Below are 17,838 nucleotides of genomic sequence, written 5' to 3'. Positions count from 1 at the left end.
AGAATTGAAACCAGGGCCTCAGGCATTCAAGGCAAGGGCTCTACCACTGAGCCACTTTCCCAGCCCAACTATTACTTATAAATTTATTTAAGTAAAATTTCTTGACCATCTTACTCTTATCACAAACAGTTCCTTGTTATGGGAATTAGCATATATTGCATTTATTTTACATCTGTGTACCTTTCTAAATTTAAATTTATATCCTTGAGCATGTAAACTTATTTTTTGTGGTGCTGGTGTTTGATTCCGAGGTTGTTGCTCATTTTTAGGCAAGCACTCTACCCCTGAGCTGTACTTCAGACCAGAAACTGCCCTAAATATCTTTTTTTTTTTTTGCCAGTTCTGGGGCTTGAACTCAGGGCCTGGACCTGTCCTTGAGAAGCTCAAGGCTAGCACTCTACCACTTGAGCCACAGCACCACTTCCAGCTTTTTCTGTGTATGTGGTACTGAGGAATTGAACCCAGGGCTTCATGAATACAAGACAAGCACTCTAAGCACTAAGCCACATTCCCAGCCTTTCTCCCCTCTTCCTCCCCTCCCCAGATCATGGGGCTTGAACTCTGGGCCTAGGTGCTGTCCCTCAGCTCTTCAGCTCAAGGCTAGCATTCTATCACTTGAGCCACAGCATCACTTCTAGTTTTCTGTTGCTTAATTGGAGATGAATTCCATGGACTTTCTATTGAAGCTGGCTTTGAACTGTGATCCTCAGATCTTAGCTTTCTGATTAGCTAGGGTTATAGGCGTGAGTCACCAGCACCAGGCTCTGTCCTAACTACCTTTGTATCTCTATAAGAAGGTACAGTACCTTTATATGGTGGGATTCAGTGAATGTTGAACTGAATTGAAATTGACACAGAGTATATTTCTGTTAGGCTCTCATTGTGTTTTCTTTAAAACACAGATAATCCTTGTTCCCTTGAAAAAATAGCATTATTTTCATGAAGAAATAAAAGGAAAAAATGGAGTCTGTGATCTAAGCAGTGGGACTTGAAAAAACAAGTATTACTGAACTGAGAGAAAAGTTAAGAGTATGTAAATAAAGTCTGATCAGAGGAGGTTAATGCAAGGACTAGGAAGACCAACGGGATAAGACCTGGAAATTCAGTATCAAGTAAAACTAGATCATGGAAACTGCGAGAGCCTAAAACAGTCCTGATACCTCCCAAAGCTTAGCTTATGTTTTCCCCCTCCTCCTCTCCTTAGGTGCTACAGAGCTTCAAGATAATGGACTATAGCCTCTTGATGTCAATCCACAACATAGATCATGCACAGCGAGAGCCCGTAAACAGTGAAACACAATACTCAGTTGATTCCCGAAGACCAGCTCCCCAGAAGGCTCTCTATTCCACAGCTATGGAATCCATCCAGGGCGAGGCTCGACGGGGTGGTACCATGGAGACTGAGGACCAGTGAGTGGGCTCTGATGCACGAGGGAGTCAATCATAGGTCATAACATTTTTTCTCAAGAAAGGAACCATGCTCTGGAAAGGAATAGCTTTGTTTTAGCAATTAGACAAGCTATATTAAGACTTCTAGGAGCCTTTGAATAAGCCTTTTGTTTGTGCTTGAGTTTTTATTTTTTATTGATTTTTGAGGTGGTACTGGGGCTTGAACTGAAAGCTTTATGACTTGCTGAGCTTTTTTTTTTTTTGGCCAATCCTGGGGCTTGAACTCGGGGCCTGGGCACTATCCCTGAGCTCTTTCACTCCAGGCTAGCACTCTGCCACTTTAAGCCACAGAGTCACTTCTGTTTTTTTGGTAATTAATTGGAGATTAGAGTCTCTTGGACTTTCCTGCCCCAGGCTGGCTTTGAATGGAGATCCTCAGATCTCAGCCTCCCGAGTAGTTAGATTGCCACCAGCAACCTGGCCTCTTGGTTTTTGTTTTTTCTTTTTTTTGGTCGGTCATGGGGCTTGAACTCTGGGCCTAGGCGCTGTCCCTCAGCTCTTCAGCTCAAAGCGAACACTCTACCGCTTGAGCCACAACAGCATTCTGGTTTTCTAGTGGTTTATTGGAGATAAGAGTCTCACGGACTTGACTTTCCTTGCCCGGGCTGGCTTTGAACCGTGATCCTCAGATCTCAGCCTTCTGAGTAGCTAGGATTACAGGCGTGAGCCACCGGTGCCCAGCTTTTTGTTTTTTTTTGTTTTTGTTATAGTTGGTTGTGGGACTTGAACTCTGGGCCTGGCCGCTGTCTCTCAGCTCTTCAGCTCCAGGTGAGCGCTCTACCACTTGGCTACAGTGCCACTTCCAATTTTCTGGTGGTTGCTTGGAGATAAGTCTCACAGACTTTCCTGCCCCGACTAGCTTTGAACTATGATCCTCAGATCTCAGCCTCCTGAGTAGCTAGGATTACAGACATGAGCTAGTGGTGCTGGCTTGTTCTTGTTTTTGACACAATCTCACTGTGATCCTCCTGGTCTCAATCTTGCTTTAGCCTCTGGAGCGCTGAGACCTCTTAAGTTCTGAGATTACTCCTGTGAATCACCATATCCATTGAGTTCAGTTTTGGTGGTATTTGGGTTTAACTCAGTCTTGCTCTTGCTAGGCAAGTACACTACCACTTGAACCACAACCCACCCCACCCCTTGAATAAGCTATCTTAAGAATAAGAGGGCTGGGAAGGTGGCTCAGTGGTAGAGCGCTTGCCTTGCATGCATGAGGCCCTGGGTTCAATTCCTCAGCACCACATAAGCAAAAAGAAAAAAGCCGGAAGGTGGCGCTGTGGCTTAAGTGGTAGAGTGCTAGCCTTGAGCTGAAGAGCTGAGGGACAGAGTCCAGGCCCGGAGTTCAGGCCCCATGACCGGAGGCCCCCCCCCCCCCCAAAAAAAAAAATATATATATATATATATATATAAAGAGCCAGGCACCGGTGGCTCACACCTGTAATCCTAGCTACTCAGGAGGCTAAGATCTAAGGATCATGGTTCAAAGCCAGCCCGGGCAGGAAAGTCCATGAGACTACTACCTCCAATTAACCACCAGAAAACTGGAAGTAGCACTGTGGCTCAAACAGTAGAGTGCTTGCCTTGAGCTGAAGAGATGAGGGACATTACCCAAGCCCAGAGTTCAAGTCACAGGACTGACCCCCAAAAAAAAAAAAAGAATATAAAGAGCCAAGGCTGGGAATGTAGTGGTAAAGTGTTTCCCTAGCATGCATGAAGCCCTGGGTTCGATTCCTCAGTACCATATAAACAGAAAAAGCCGGAAATGGCACTGTGGCTCAAGTGGTAGGATGCTAGCCTTGAGCAAAAGAAGCTCAGGAACAGTGCTCAGGCCTTGAGTTCAAGACCCAGGACTGGCCGAAAAAAATTAGATAGCTAGCCACCGGTGGCTCATGCCTATAATCCTAGCTACTCAGGAGGCTGAGGTCTGAGGACCACAGTTCAAAGCCATCCCCAACAGACTCCTACCTCCAATTAAATCACCAGAAAAATCAGAAGTGGATCTGGGGTTCAAAGTGTTAGAGCACTAGCCTTGATCACCAAAGCTCAGCATCAGCTCCTATCCCCAGCACCAGAATTTTATTTATTTTTGTCAGTCATAGGCCTGAACTCTGGGCCTGGGCGCTGTCCCTCAGCTCTTCTGCTCAAGGCTAGTGCTCTACCACTTGAGCCACAGCACTACTTCTGTTTTTTTCTGCTTATGTGGTACTAAGGAATAGAACCCAGGTCCTCATGCATGCGAGGCAAGCACTCTACCACTGAGCCACCTTCCCAGCCCTGTTTTATTTTTTAGGTAGCTTGTAACATGACTTAATATTAAGAGTATTTAAATGAGCACAAATGAATCTTTAAGTGTTCTCAGACAGTTTCAAGTTAATTGGTGGAGCATTCCCTAAGTTTCTAAGTAGGAATGATTGTAGAGTCTTGTTGGTAGAACCTAGGGTAGGAGAAGGTAGCAAAGAAATTGGAGAGAGGATTACAGTATGTATTCCCAAAAGGTTTCTAAGATTGGAAAGACAATCTCAATCTCTCAACACTTTGTGGAGAATGTCAGTGTTTCCATGTCTATATTTCATATTCTGATTTTGACTCAAATTTAGGAGAAGTCTGTACTTGCTAGCCAACAGATTTTCTGATTTTTACCTTTCTGTCTTCCCAGTATGGGTGGCATCCCTGCCCGGAATAATAAAGGGGAGAGGCTCCTCCTTTATATTGGCATCATTGATATTCTACAATCCTACAGGTGAGGTACATTTGGATCATAAATTAGGAGACAGAGTAGATACATTGTTGTCAGGATAAATTTATTTCCTTGATTTTGCCTTTCTTGGCTTTCCTACCCCAAACTCTCCTGTGGAAAGCTGAGTCAGTGCTTGGAAGCATCAGGGTAGAACATGCCATCTGCCTGACTCTGTGAAAAACCTGTGAGTTGATTCATGCATCATATTGGGATCAGCTGCAACAACAACGGCCTTTTCACAGAGAAAAAAATAAAAGGATCACTGTGTTCTATAAAACATATTAACCTGTGGATCTAAGAAGCAACGAGGAGGGAGAAGTCAGAAATACTAGAGTCTCATTTTGTTCCTATAATATTTCAGACTGAACAAGACTTGAATTACTAACTCAGATAGCACCTAATTTTAGCTACCCTTTCCCAGGCTCGTCCATCTGCTCCTCCAGCTTTCATTTATAATTAATATTATTTTTACTTTCGTTGTGCTCTGCTGGGAGACTGAACCCAGATTCTCATGTGTGCTAGGCAAGTGTTGTGCCATTGCATTGCCCATTTATGATGAATATTCTTGTCCCTGGGATGACAGGGACTTGTAAGCTCCATTTTCTCGTGGGAGAACAGTTGACTCAATTAGAGACACGTTGGTCTCCATGTAGAACCTGCACAGTCTCCGTGTAGAACATGATTGCCAGCCTGTTCTTTGAAAGCTATATCCACAGTGGATATACTTTCCCAGCTATTGCCTTTCCTAGGTCTCTATTATTATTATTAACTATTAAGGCTATGCATTCAGAAACAATGTGTGATATGAATTTTCCTTGGCAGGTTCGTTAAGAAGTTGGAGCACTCTTGGAAAGCGCTGGTACATGATGGGGTGAGTGTAGCACACAACTAAAGGCCTCCTCCCCGCACCCTCTCTTTTTGGCCTCTTGGGACTTGAACTCAGAGCCTAGGCTTTGTCCTTGAGCCTCTTGTTGCTCAAGGAAAGCACTCTACCATTTGAGCCACTTCCAGCTTTTTTTCTGAGTACTTTATTAGAGTCTGACACACTTTCTTGTGTATGCTAGTTTCAAATCACTGATCCCCCCAGATCTCAGCCTCCTGAATAGCTAGGATTATAGATGTGGGCCACCAGTGCCCAGCTTGGGCTCTTCTCTTTTATTTCTGATTTGCCCCCTCAAGTTCTTCTACATTTTTGTTTTTGTTGTTGGTCATGGGGCTTGAAATCAGGGCCTGGGGGCTGTCCCTAAGCTTTTTCACTCAAGGCTTGCACTCTACCACTTTGAGCCATAGTGCCACTTGCGATTTTCTGGTGGTTAATTGGAGATGAGTCTTACAGACTTTCCTGCCCTGGATGGCTTTGAATCAAGATCCTTAGATCTGAGCCTCCTGAGTAGCTAGGATTACAGGTGTGAGCCACTGGTGCCTGGCCTTTTTTTTTTTTTTTCCCCATTTTCTGGTTTTACCCTTCTCTTAGGGTTAAAGCCTAGGGTAACATGATCCTTTGATTCTAAATCCTCTTGCTGATTCCTCTCTCTTTTTTTTTTTTGGTCCGGTCGTGGGGCCTGAACGCTGGGCCTGGGTGCTGTCCCTCAGCTCTTCAGCTCAAGGCTAGCACTCTACCACTTGAGCCACAGCACCATTTCTGACTTTTTTGTTATGTGGTGCTGAGGGCCTCAGGCATGCAAGGCAAGCGCTCTACTACTGAGCCACCTTCCTAGCCCTGATTCCTCTCTCTTTAACTCTGGAGCCATCTCTTCTTTTTTACAGGACACTGTGTCAGTGCATCGTCCTGGCTTCTATGCTGAACGGTTCCAGCGCTTCATGTGCAACACAGTGTTCAAGAAGATCCCCTGTAAGTGGCTTCTACCAGATGACCTCCCCTCCCTCAGTGACTCCTTTACCCCAGAGATGGGGGGCAGGACACTTCTGTCAGGGAACTACAAAGGCCAGAGGCCTCTACTGTTCTACCTGCATCCTGTGAGAGCTGCTTTTCATCCTTATGTCAGTCACTCTGTCTATCTCAGTTGTTTCCGAGTTGCTGTTTTCCCCTGGCTCTCCCTACATGTATTATTGAGGTGAGGGCCATTTCTGGGGAACTGGTTGGATTGAGGGGGGAAAACGTATAGTTGTGAATAGAATATACACCCCATATTGAGTTAGACAGAGCCACAGACTTCTATATATAGAGATAGACAAGATTGTTATCTACCAGTCTTTTTAATTTCCAGCCATGTCTCAGGTAGCAAGCAATTTCAGATTAGTTCAGGTGGAAGAAGCATTGCTAATTTTTCCTAGGTCTTTTCCTTCAACTTAATTTGGAAGTGCTGGTATTCTTTTCCTCAAACCTTCTGTGCTTTTGACATTGGCATCTTCTAGCTCTTCCTTTTCTCCTCACATCATTGGCAGCAGCAGTCCTTTAGGGAGGCAAAGACTATCTAGGCATGCCACATTCTTTACAGGCATGGAAAAATCCTCTTACATGTTTTGTGTGTGTGTGTGTGTGTGTGTGTGTGTGTGTGTGTGTGTGTGTGTGTGTGTGTGTGTGTGTGTGTGTGTGTGTGTGTGTGTGTGCGCGCGCGCGTGTGCGCACATGTGCATATGAGCATGCTTGAGCTCAGGGCCTTTTTTTTTTTTTTTGGTTGTGGGGCTTGAACTCTGGGCCTGAGTGCTGTCCCTCAGCTCTTTGAGCTCAGGGCCTTGTACTCTCCCTTACGTTTTTAATTTTTATTTATTTATTTATTTTTTTTAATTTTTTTTTGCCAGTCATGGGGCCTGAACTCTGGGCCTGGGCACTGTCCCTTAGCTCTTCAACTCAAGGCTAGTGCTCTACCACTTGAGCCACAGCGCCACTTCCAGCTTTTTCTGCTTATGTGGTGCTGAGGAATCGAACCCAGGGCCTCATGCATGCAAGGCAAGCACTCTACCACTGAGCCACCTTCCTAGACCCATTACGTTTATTTATTTATTTATTTATTTTTTGGGTCCAGTCGTGGGGCCTGAACTCTGGGCCTGGGCGCTGTCCCTCAGCTCTTCAGCTCAAGGCTAGCTCTCTACCACTTGAGCCACAGCACCACTTCCGGCTTTTTTCTTTTTGCTTATGTGGTGCTGAGGAATCGAACCCAGGGCCTCACATGCAAGGCAAGTGCTCTAAAACCACTGAGCCACCTTCCCAGCCCTCCTCCCTTACATTTTTTTACACATGGTTGCTATTTTATGTTTTCAAAGTGACATTTTCTAAGTATAAATAAGTATAAATAACATAGTGCTGTGTGCATTAAATACTTTAGAGAATGTAGAATGACAGGGTCATCTTTGTTAGATTTTACTTGGGGATACTATTAAAAAGCCAGGAAGTATGGAATAGAGGACATCTCTCATTGGTTGAATCAAAGCTATGAAGGGTTGCATATGGGAGGCAAGGGAGGGATATGTGTTACTCTTCCTGTAGGTTTTTCTGCTGCTTTCCAAAGTGAAGAAGACCCCTGCTTTGAATAGTACATTGTAGAGCTTATCTTTGTTGACATTAACCTCTCTTCCTGCTCTGCTTCAGAAGAACAACTTTGGGTCTGTGTTGGGGCACTAGCAGTTTGTATCTATGTCTTGGTGATGGTTTCTGAAGTGGGTGCTAAGTAGGCTCTCTCTTTCCCTTTTGAAGTGAAGCCCTCTCCTTCCAAAAAGTTTCGGTCTGGCTCATCTTTCTCTCGGCGAGCAGGCCCCAGCGGCAACTCCTGCATTACTTTCCAGTCATCGGTCTCTGGGGAACACAAAGCACAAGTGACAACAAAGGCGGAAGTGGAGCCAGGTCAGCGCCAGGGCTGGGGTCCCCATGTGATTGGGCACTCCCCTTCTCCCTCCTGAGTCCTCATCTTCTCTGAACAGTACCTCTACTCCCCATTTCTATCCAGGAAAAGTCCAGTTGCTACATAGCTTCCCCCTGTATTTCCCTGATCCCATTACATCTTTTTCCATTTATTCATGTTCTTCCCGTTTTCCTTTCCAGATGTCTCCCTCGGCCGTCCTGATGTCTTACCTCAGACTCCATCTTTGGAGGGAGTCATTGAGGAGTCACCCAGTGTCTCAGCTGTAACTGCAGAGTCTTTTCAAGTACTAAATACAAGGTTAGTTCCTTGGCCCTTTTTCATATAATCTTCTGCTCTTCACATGCTTGGGAGCTTTGAGACTCTTTACTGTTTTTCAAGGGTTTATTTGTTTGTGCTCAATAGTAGATTGTGCTCAATAGTAGATTTGTGCAGAGATTTTTGTGTTTGTGTGCCCCTACCGGAGCTTGAACTTGGGACCTGGAGGCTTGGTGCTTTTCCTTAGTATTTTTTGCTTGAGGCTAGAGCTCTACTACTTTGAGCCACAGCACTACTACTGACTTTTGGGTGGTTAATTGGAGATAGTCTCACAGACATCCTTAGTCTCCTGAGTAGCTAGGATTTTAAGTGTGAATCATTTGTGCCTGGCCCCGCTGGGAGCTCCAAGTGGGCCAATATAGCCAGGTGCCCATGGCTTGTGCCTGCAAACCTAGTTCCTCAGGAAGCTGAAATCTGGAGTTTAAAGCCAGCCTGGCAGAAAAGTCTGTGAGTCTCTTACCTCCCGTTAACCACCAGAAAACTGGAAGTGGTACTGTGGCTCAGACTGGTAGACCACTAGCCTTGAGCATAAAATGTCAGGGACAGTGCCCAGGCCCTAAGTTCAAGCCCCACAACCACCACCACCAACCGCAAAAACAACAATAAACAGCAGGGACTGGGGAGAAGGGTGCAATAAAGATGGTGACTTAACTTTGCTACCTAGTGTATTATTTTATCATAGTAAATTAATTTCTGTAGGTCAGGAATCTAGGTGCAGCCTACCTGGATCTTCTGGCTCATGGTTTCTCATGAGGTCGAGTTAAGTTGTTGCCAGGGCTAGACTCTTATCTAAAGGTTCCAATGGAAGGATTTGCTTCTAAGCCCATTTATATAGTTGCTGAAAGTCTTAATTCCTTGCTGGCTGGGGACTGGAAGCCTCCCTCGGTTCTTTGCTATATGAATCTCTCCACAGGGCAGCTCAAAGTATGGCAACTAGCTTCTCTCACAATGCAAGAGAGCACATGCCTAATTGCAGATATGATAGCATATTATTACCTATGCTACATTCTACTCATTAATGCAACTCATACTCAAGAGGAAGGATTACACAGGCTGTCAGTACTAGCTCCAGGGGTCATTGGAAGCTGTCTTAGATCTGTCATTTCCCCCCCTCCCCCAAACTTCCTATCACAGTCTGCCCCTAACCCTAAGCAACACACATCTCTTTTTGCAGAATATATATACTTCCTTCCAGATTCTGGAGAAAATACCATTCCATTATGGTACTGGGACCAGACCACATCCAGGTGTTTTTTGTTTTTTGTTTTTTTTTTTTTTTGCCAGTCCTGGGGCTTGTTTTCAGGGCCTCAGCACTGCCTCAGAGCTTCTTTTGCTTCAGGCTAGCACTCTACCACTTGAGCCATAAGCGCTACTTCTGGCTCTTTCTGTTTATGTGGTACTGAGGAATCGAACCCAGAGCTTCGTGCATGCTGGGCAAGCACTCTACGACTGTCCATTCCCAGCCACATCCAGGTTTTGAATGAGTTGTCCAAGTATATTCCTTAAGCACAGTTCCTCAAGTATAGTTCCTCTCAGTCCGTGGACCTTTGAAACTAAAAGACAAATCTTCCCAGGCACTTACCTTACTGTGGTAGAGCAGGCCTTAAATGACCACTATATACATTCTTATGTAAAAAGAGAATTCCAAGAACGAGGGTGTTGCTCAGTGGTAGAGCACTTGCCTAACATACCTACTGCCCATAGTCCTAGCTACTCAGGAGGCTGAGATCTGAGGATCACAATTTGAAGCCAGCTTTGGCAGGAAAGTCTGAGACTCTGTCTCTGATTAACCACCATAAAACCAGAAGTAGTACTGTGGCTCAAGTAGTAGAGCAGTAGCCTCAAGGCCTTGAGCAAAAAAGGCTCAAGGACAGTGCCCAGGCCCTGAATGTGTGTTTGTGCACACACACACATCTGCTCACGCACGTGTGCGCACACACATGTATCTTTTTAGGAAGTCCTAAACTTTTTGGAGATCCTGTTTCTCAGAGGATCTATGTAATATATCTTTCACAACTTCAGATGACTTGTATTCCTTTACCTTTTTTCATTTTTCTTTTATTTGAGGAAGATGGGGATGGAATCCAGGACCTCATACCTGCTAAGCAAGCATTCTTTCACTGAGTTAATTCCCCCCCTCCAGTCATTTTGAACAGGTTTTTGATGTAACTAAATAGCATTCTAAAGCATCACCTTTTCTTTCGCTGAGGCCTTAATAGAGTGTTAAAACTCATAACTTGCTTCATCTTCAAACATTTTCTAGATTGGACCTTTGTTCAAAAGCCATTAGGGGCAGGTAGAGGAGTCAAATGATAGAGCACCAAAGCCTCTGGATTCAGTCCCCAGTGCTAAAAAGAAGAGGAAACCAGTTGTGATCTCGAGGACTTGCCTTGGCAATCTGGTTAGCTAGACCACCCACTGCATAAGGCAAATATTCTGCCTTTCAAATGATCACAGATGACATTGTTGCTAGTTTTTGTGCCACTAAGATTTTTCTCACTTAACCCTTAAGCCCTCCCTGGAAACCCTTTAAGTCCAAAATTCTACATATAACATATTCAAGATACTTGAAGATGTCACTAAAATTCTCAAAGCTCCTTCCCACTCCTCTTCAAAAGCTGTTACTAAAAAAATTTTTTTCTTTTTTTTTTGTATTGCTGCTGGGCATGTGGCTCATGCCCATAATCCTAGCTACTCAGGATGCTAAGATCTGAGGATCAATGTGTAAAGCCAGCCCAGACAGGAAAGTTCGTGAGACTCATCTCCAAAAAAGCTGGGAGCTGTGGCTCACATGGTAGAGTGCTAACCTTGAACAACAAAGCTCAGGGACAGTGCTTAGGACCTGAGTTCAATCCCCAGAACCAGTACCAAAAAAAAAAAAATTTATTGCCTAATAAATTATTAGTAAGATATCATAAAATTCAGTAGTTGAAGTTGGGGACTGGTGGCTCACGCTTTACCTAGCTACTTAGGAGGCTGAGATCTGAGGTTCATGGTTCAAAGCTATCCCGGGTAGGAAAGTCCATGAAACTTATCTCCAATAAACCACTCAGAAAACTGGAAGTGGATCAGTGGCTCAAGCGGTAGAGTGCTCGCCTTGAGCTGAAGAGCTGAGGGACAGTTCCTGGGCCCAGAGTTCAAGCACCACAACCGACCAAAAAAAAAAAAAAAGATTTTGAGTAGTTGAAGACAACAAACACTACTTCCAGTTTTCTGTGGCTCAAGAGTCCAAGGTAGCCAGGCGCTGGTGGCTCACGCCTTTAATCCTAGCTACTTAGGAGGCTGAGATCTGAGGATTGCTGTTCAAAGCCAGCCCAGGCATGAAACTCTGTCAGACTCTTATCTCCAATAAACCACTAGAAAACCAGAAGTGGCCTTGTGGCTCAGGGGCAGCGCCCAAGCCCAGAGTTCAAGCCCCACAACTGACCAAAAAAAAAAAAATGTCTAGGACATGGCTTCACTAGATGTTATTGCCTCAGGCTCTCTCCAGAAGATAGCAATTTTCCAGGGCAGTAGTCTCACTTGGAAATTTGCCTAGGGCCGGGTGTTCAGTGTAACTAAGTGGTACAGGATGCCTAGTTGGCACTCAAGCGGCCCTGGGCTCCATCCCTGTGCCCACTGGAGGGAGTGGGGGGAGAGAGCAGAAGGGAAAGAGGAAAGTTTGGGAGAAGGTGATCAGCCTCCAAGCTCACTTACATGATAGTTGTCAGGATTCATTTCCATGAAGGCTGTTGGATTGAGGGCTCCGCTCCTCACTGGCTTGCTATTGGCCAGTGATACTCTCTCAGTTCCTTGTCATATTGTCCTATCTGGAGGGCAGCTCACAACATGGCAGTAGCTTCTCTCAGCAAACAGGCAAAGAGAACATATGACCAAAGAGGAAGCTACAATCTTTTTGCAATCTAACTTCAGAATTGACATTTCTGTTACCATTGAAAGCAAAGCCACTTTCGAAACTGCTTTCCACACCTGGGGATTGAAGACAGAATAGCAAAGCGCTAACACTAAAGAAAACACTTACTTGGCTCAAAGTGGTAGAACACTAGCCTTAAAAAGTGGTGCTGTGACTCAAGTAGTAGAATGTTAGCCTTGAGCTGAAGAGCTCAGGGATAGCGCCCAGGCCCAGAGTTCAAGACCCACAACTGACAAAAAAAAAAAAGAAACCACTTACTCAAAATAATGTGCTTCTGATTCTAGTAGCTTCTAAGCTGCTTCTTTCTGAATCTTGAGTTAATTCTGAAGTAAAATATAGAGAAGCATTCTGAGATTTGACCTCAAGTAGAGTCTTGTTATCTTCTAATCTTTTTCCTCTCTCTTTTTCTTCTGTTAGTACAACCTTGGAAAAGCTTGAAATTACAGAGCCAGAGTTGACCCATGTAAGTTCTGGGACTTAGGGGAGGTGAATTCTTTGAAGGGTATAAAATGGATCACCAGTGGGATGGAGCAAGAAAGTAGAGCATTTAAGTGCCTTTTGAATCTTGCTTTTTAAAAATTGTGTTTTGGTGCTTCGTACTTGGAATCTGAGACGAAAATAAACAAAAAGTGTCTTAGCAGCCAGGTTGAAATTAACTTGAATTCTATTCCTGCCTCCTTATCTTATATTCTGCTTACTTAACTTTATACTCTTTCTCTTTTTAGTGAGCAGCAAACCTTGGAAGACCCAAAACAAGATTCTACTGTCTCTGTGATCCCAAGATGTCAGCCCTTGCCCCAGGAATGCTGAATTTTCTTCTTTTCTTGGTCATCAAAAAAGGAGTAGAAATTGGAGGCTAAGGGAGCTTTCCATCTCCTTTTAAAAGAAGAGTCTCGTTCTCTCTCCCTTCTTCTGAGTGGGCAGTAGTGCCTTGGACAGCTGAGGACAGCGGCATCTCCCCCGCTCCAGAGTTGGGGGACACAACTTTTCAGATGGCTAGCCCTGGCTTCCACATTGATTTTTTTTTTTTCAAGTCCCCATTTTTCATTGGGAATGGGGTTGCTGGACTTTGATTCTACCAGGAGCTGGACTCTTAATTTCCTCAGGACAGACTGGCCACCACATTATTCCCACCCTTAGCTCTTCCTTTCTGATCCTTAGAGGAAGACCCCTGTAATTTTTGTAAATTTTTTTGGGGGGGGATTAATGGTATTTAAACCACCTCCCAACCTTTTTTAGTTTTCCTTAATAAAGGAAAAGAACAGCACACAGCACAATTTCAAGCCAGTTTCAGATAAAACTCCAGAAGTGTCAAAAGAGGTGCCTCTTGGTATGCAGAATTCCTACAGAGAAATGGAAGGCAGTGATTGATCTGTCAGCAGCAGCTCCTTGTAACTTCTCTTTTGATGAGTTTTTAAGGCCGAAAGAATGGAGCAAAAGAGACATGAGTTGTTCTCTCCCTTTGTATTAAAACAGTGGGGCAGCCATGGGGCTAGGAGATGAAAGCCCTTCTTAAGAAGAACCCTCCTCACTGCCAGGCCATAATGATTAGTACTATTTTGCAGTTTGAAATGTATTCTGATTCTTTTTCTAAATATGAAGACCTAGCAAATGAATTTTTGACTATTCTCCAAAGGAGATTTCTTCTTTGTTCTTCCCATTTTTTCCAACAGTGTTCCGTTCTCCATGGAGCTAAGGTGGAGGGAGACACGTGCGTCTGTTGAACAGTCAATCTATATCTCTGAGGATAGAGAATATTCTCTTAAACTCATGGGGAGCAGCAGACTTTTGCCTTGGTGAGGTCATCGCTGTGTCAAATGGCTGCCCCTCTTGTTACAGGGAACTTGGAAACGGGGCTGATAAACCCTCCCCTCCCCATGTCTGAGAGCTGTGGTTGTCCATCTCTTGTTTGATCCACCACTCTTGTCAGGGGAAGAAGGGGGCGTGGTGTCTCAGGCAGATTGTTGAAGTCACACACTACTATCTCTTCTCCATCCTACCCTACCTTGATAGTAGGCTAGCCCATACCCAAGTAACTGTCTATATTAGACACCCCCAGCCAGTTTTTGGCTGCCTGTCTTTGTTGCCATGTTCTTTTTTACAAGAAGGAAAGAAACAGTTCTTGCTATTTTTTTCATGATTTACTATTTATGATGTATTTATGTGTTTTATTCAGGACAGAGTTCTGTAAGGGGTGGGAGGGACTAAGTCTTAGGGAAAGGAATGGGGACTCGACATTTTTATGAAGTGTTACTATTTGCCTCTACTTTGTATTGTTCAGAAATGGCAAATGCAATATAAAAGTAATAAATATAAATATCTGGTTTTAATGTATAAACTTTGATCTGTTATTTAGACCTTTTTTTGATTTATTTTTTAATGTTGGGGATTGAATCCAGTATCCAGCACATCTGCTCTATGGTGGAGGTATACCCCCCAGTTTTCTTTGGACCTTTTTCATATTGCATCTGCTCCAGCCTTCTTCACCATCTAACCTTACTGTTACTCAAGTTGCTATGAACAGAACGCTTCACGTTTTCCAGTTGCTTTCACTCCAGCTTCAGTCTAACTACAGCCAAGAGAAATGTCTTCATCCCTGTTTTCCAGCCACCTCACAAGTTAAATCTAACAAGGAAAAGCTGTTACAGCATAAATTGCAATCCAATTTAACTGAAGGATCTGGAGATCTGAAGCTCAGCTTACTCAGGTGCATAGGAAAGGAGAGGAATTGAGGAGAGCAAGCCTCATGGCAGTTGACCCTAGGATTCCCTGCCTTCTGAGCAGGCCCTAGGGTGTCACTCAGAAAATCATCCATACTACCTCCTCTCTTTGTTGTGTTTCGCTCTACTACTTGAGCCAGCAGGGCTGGAGGTAGTAGGGTTTGAACTCTGGGCCTGGGCACTATCCCTCAGCTCTTCAGCTCAAGGTGAGCATTCTACCACTTGAGCCACAGTACTACTTCTGGTTTTCTGGTGGTTTATTGGAGTAAGAGTCTCTCGGCCTTTTCTGTTGGGGCTGGCTTTGAACAGTGATCCTCAGACCTGAGCCTCCTGAGTAGCTAGAATTACAGGTGTGAACCACCAGTTCCAGCCCTTTAGCTCTTTCATGAGGTTGCGTTTAGGTTCTTGTGTCAAAAACTAAACAAGCTGGGTGCTGGTTGCTCATGCCTGTAATCCTAGCTACTCGGGAGGCTGAGATTTGAGGATCGCAGTTCAAAGCCAGCCTGGGCAGTAAGTCCGTGAGACTTTATCTCCAAATAACCACCAGAAAACCAGAAGTGGTGCTGTGACTCAAGTGGTAGAGTGCTTGCATTGAGCCAAAGAGCTGAGGGACAGTTCCCAAGCCCAGAGTTCAAGCCCCACACTGACAAAAAATAAATAAAATAAATATAACAAGCTTGTAGGTGGGAAAGCTTTAGAGAAAAGCAAACATTGTTATGGTTTCTTTGTTTTTTTTTTCCAAATAAGGTCTATGGAGCACTGCTAACCTTGAACTGAACTTGCTCAGGAGGAGGTGGCCTTGGCTTCTGAGGACTGGGATTTTTGGCATGTGTCCCCATGCTTGTTTCGTATTGTTCCTTTTGTAGCATTGTTCCCTATCTGAGGATCGGCTTACAAATATTTATATAACAGCTAGTGAGCAATACCCAGGGTAGCTGGGAGGTCAAAAGAAGTAGCTGGGCTGGCGCTGGCAGCTCACCCTGTAATCCTAGTTGTTCAGGAAGCTGAGATCTAAGGAGCACTGTTGGAAGCCAGCCTGAGCAGGAAAGTCTATGAGACTCTTATTTCCAATTAATCACAAAAAAACTGCAAGTGAAGCCGTGGCTCAAGTGGTAGAGCACTAGACGAGCAAAAAAAAAAAGCTCAAGGGACTGGGAAGTTGGCTCAGTGGTAGAGCGCTTGCCTTGCATGCCTGAGGCCCTGGGTTCGATTCCTTAGCACCACATAAGCAAAAAGAAAAAAGCCGGAAGTGGCGCTGTGGCTCAAGTGGTAGAGTGCTAGCCTTGAGCAGAAGAGCTGAGGGACAGCGCCCAGGCCCAGAGTTGAGGCCCCACGACCCGACCCAAAAAAAAAAAAAAAAAAAAAGCTCAAGGACAGTGCCCAGACCCTGAATTTAAGCCATGACCAGCACACTAATTTGAAGCCAGTGGCTTTTGCCTATTAGCTACTTGGGAGAAAAGTCGAGCAGACCCCACATCTGGACATGGTTACATCAGCTATCATTGTAGCTACAATAGGAAGCCTAAAATAGGCAGATCATAGGCTAGATGCACACTTGGGCAGGAAGCAAGATCCTGTTTCAAAATATAGCCAGCACATAGGGTTCAGTACTACAATGCCTATAGTAAGTGCCCTAGGTCAAATCCTAGTACTGCCAAAAATTAAAAGGGTGGTCTTTAAGAGTTTATAGTGCCTGAGTAAAACACATATATAAGAATAACTTTAGATATGCTAACTAAGGATTTAAGTTCTCTTGAGTGATAGAAACCATCCAAGTGGAAGGAAACTAGACTTACTGTGGGCTGGAAATTTCACTTCAGCAGAGGAACATAGAGGTATGAGAGATTTGTTTTTGAGAATGAGATGATGGTGAGAATAGCCAAGTACATATAGGTAGATACAACATTGGAAGCTGCTGGGGTGAGGAATTTTCACTTTAACTTGTAAACAAATGGGAATCATGAAATATTTTTGGATATGACCAAAATAACTTGGGGCTGGGGTATAATTCAGTGGTGGGCACTTGCCTAGTATGTGTGAAGCCCATGTTTGATCCCCAACACTGCAAAAAGAAAAAAGTTCAGAGACCAATCTACTAACAAAGATCTATCCAAATGGTTATAAGAAGAGTAAGAGCCCGGCACCGGTGGCTCACGCCTGTAATCCTAGCTACTCAGGAGGCTGAGATCTGAGGATCACAGTTCAAAGCTAGCTCAGGCAGCAAAGTCTAAGAGCCTGGTGTTGGTGGCTCACACCTGTAATCTTAGCTACTAGGAGGCTGAGATCTGCAGATCGTGGTTCAAAGCCAGCCTGGGCAGGAAACTCCGTGAGACTCTTATCTCCAATAAACCACTCAGAAAACCGGAAGTGGCACTGTGGCTCAAGTGGTAGAGAGCTAGCCTTGAGCTAAAGGAGCTGAGGGACAGTGCCCAGGCCCAGAGTTCAAGCCCTATAACTGACAAAAAAGAAGGTGAGTTAGTATAATTCAAGTGGTAAGAGTGCCTAGCAAGTGAGCAGCTATGAGTTCAAATCCTAAGGCCACAATTTAAAAAAAAAAAAACGTAGAGAAGGCAAGACTGGTTACATTAATAAAATGTGAGGTGATAGGGTCTTGGGATAGTAGGGACAGCAATTGGAGAGAAAGGGGAACACAGTGAATAAAAACTGGGCAGGGGCTGGGAAGGTGGCCCAATGGTAGAGTGCTAGCCTTGCATGCCTGAGGCCCTGGGTTTGATTCCTCAGCACCACATAAGCAAAAAGAAAAAAGCCAGAAGTGGCGCTGTGGTTCAAGCGGTAGAGCACTAGCCTTGAGCTAAAGAGCTGAGGGACAGTGCCAGGCCCAGAGTTCAGGCCCATGACTGACCAAAAAAAAGATTTTAGCCT

General features: G+C 44.5%; 1 protein-coding gene across 2 annotated transcripts in view; it reads left to right on the top strand.

Moving 5' to 3' along the window:
- Pip5k1a (phosphatidylinositol-4-phosphate 5-kinase type 1 alpha) overlaps positions 1-14,577 on the top strand; it is a 49,090-nt gene extending 34,513 nt beyond the window's left edge. Inside the window, exons 8-15 of one of the 2 annotated variants that reach the window (XM_042681466.1) lie at positions 1,205-1,410; positions 4,106-4,189; positions 5,009-5,057; positions 5,954-6,038; positions 7,842-7,988; positions 8,187-8,304; positions 12,653-12,698; positions 12,961-14,577. In XM_042681466.1, coding sequence (XP_042537400.1) covers positions 1,205-1,410; positions 4,106-4,189; positions 5,009-5,057; positions 5,954-6,038; positions 7,842-7,988; positions 8,187-8,304; positions 12,653-12,698; positions 12,961-12,963 — 738 coding nt within the window. In that variant the 3' untranslated portion in view covers positions 12,964-14,577. The remainder of the gene's footprint in view (positions 1-1,204; positions 1,411-4,105; positions 4,190-5,008; positions 5,058-5,953; positions 6,039-7,841; positions 7,989-8,186; positions 8,305-12,652; positions 12,699-12,960) is intronic. The other variant, XM_042681467.1, reaches the window with a different exon arrangement.
- The last annotated feature ends 3,261 nt before the right edge of the window (positions 14,578-17,838 follow it).

The sequence above is a fragment of the Dipodomys spectabilis genome, unplaced genomic scaffold, assembly GCF_019054845.1.
Source record: "Dipodomys spectabilis isolate Male_0828 unplaced genomic scaffold, ASM1905484v1 ptg000069l, whole genome shotgun sequence".
Lineage (NCBI taxonomy): Eukaryota > Metazoa > Chordata > Mammalia > Rodentia > Heteromyidae > Dipodomys > Dipodomys spectabilis.
Note: the sequence above shows the minus strand (reverse complement) of the source record. Positions and strands in the feature narration are given on the sequence as shown.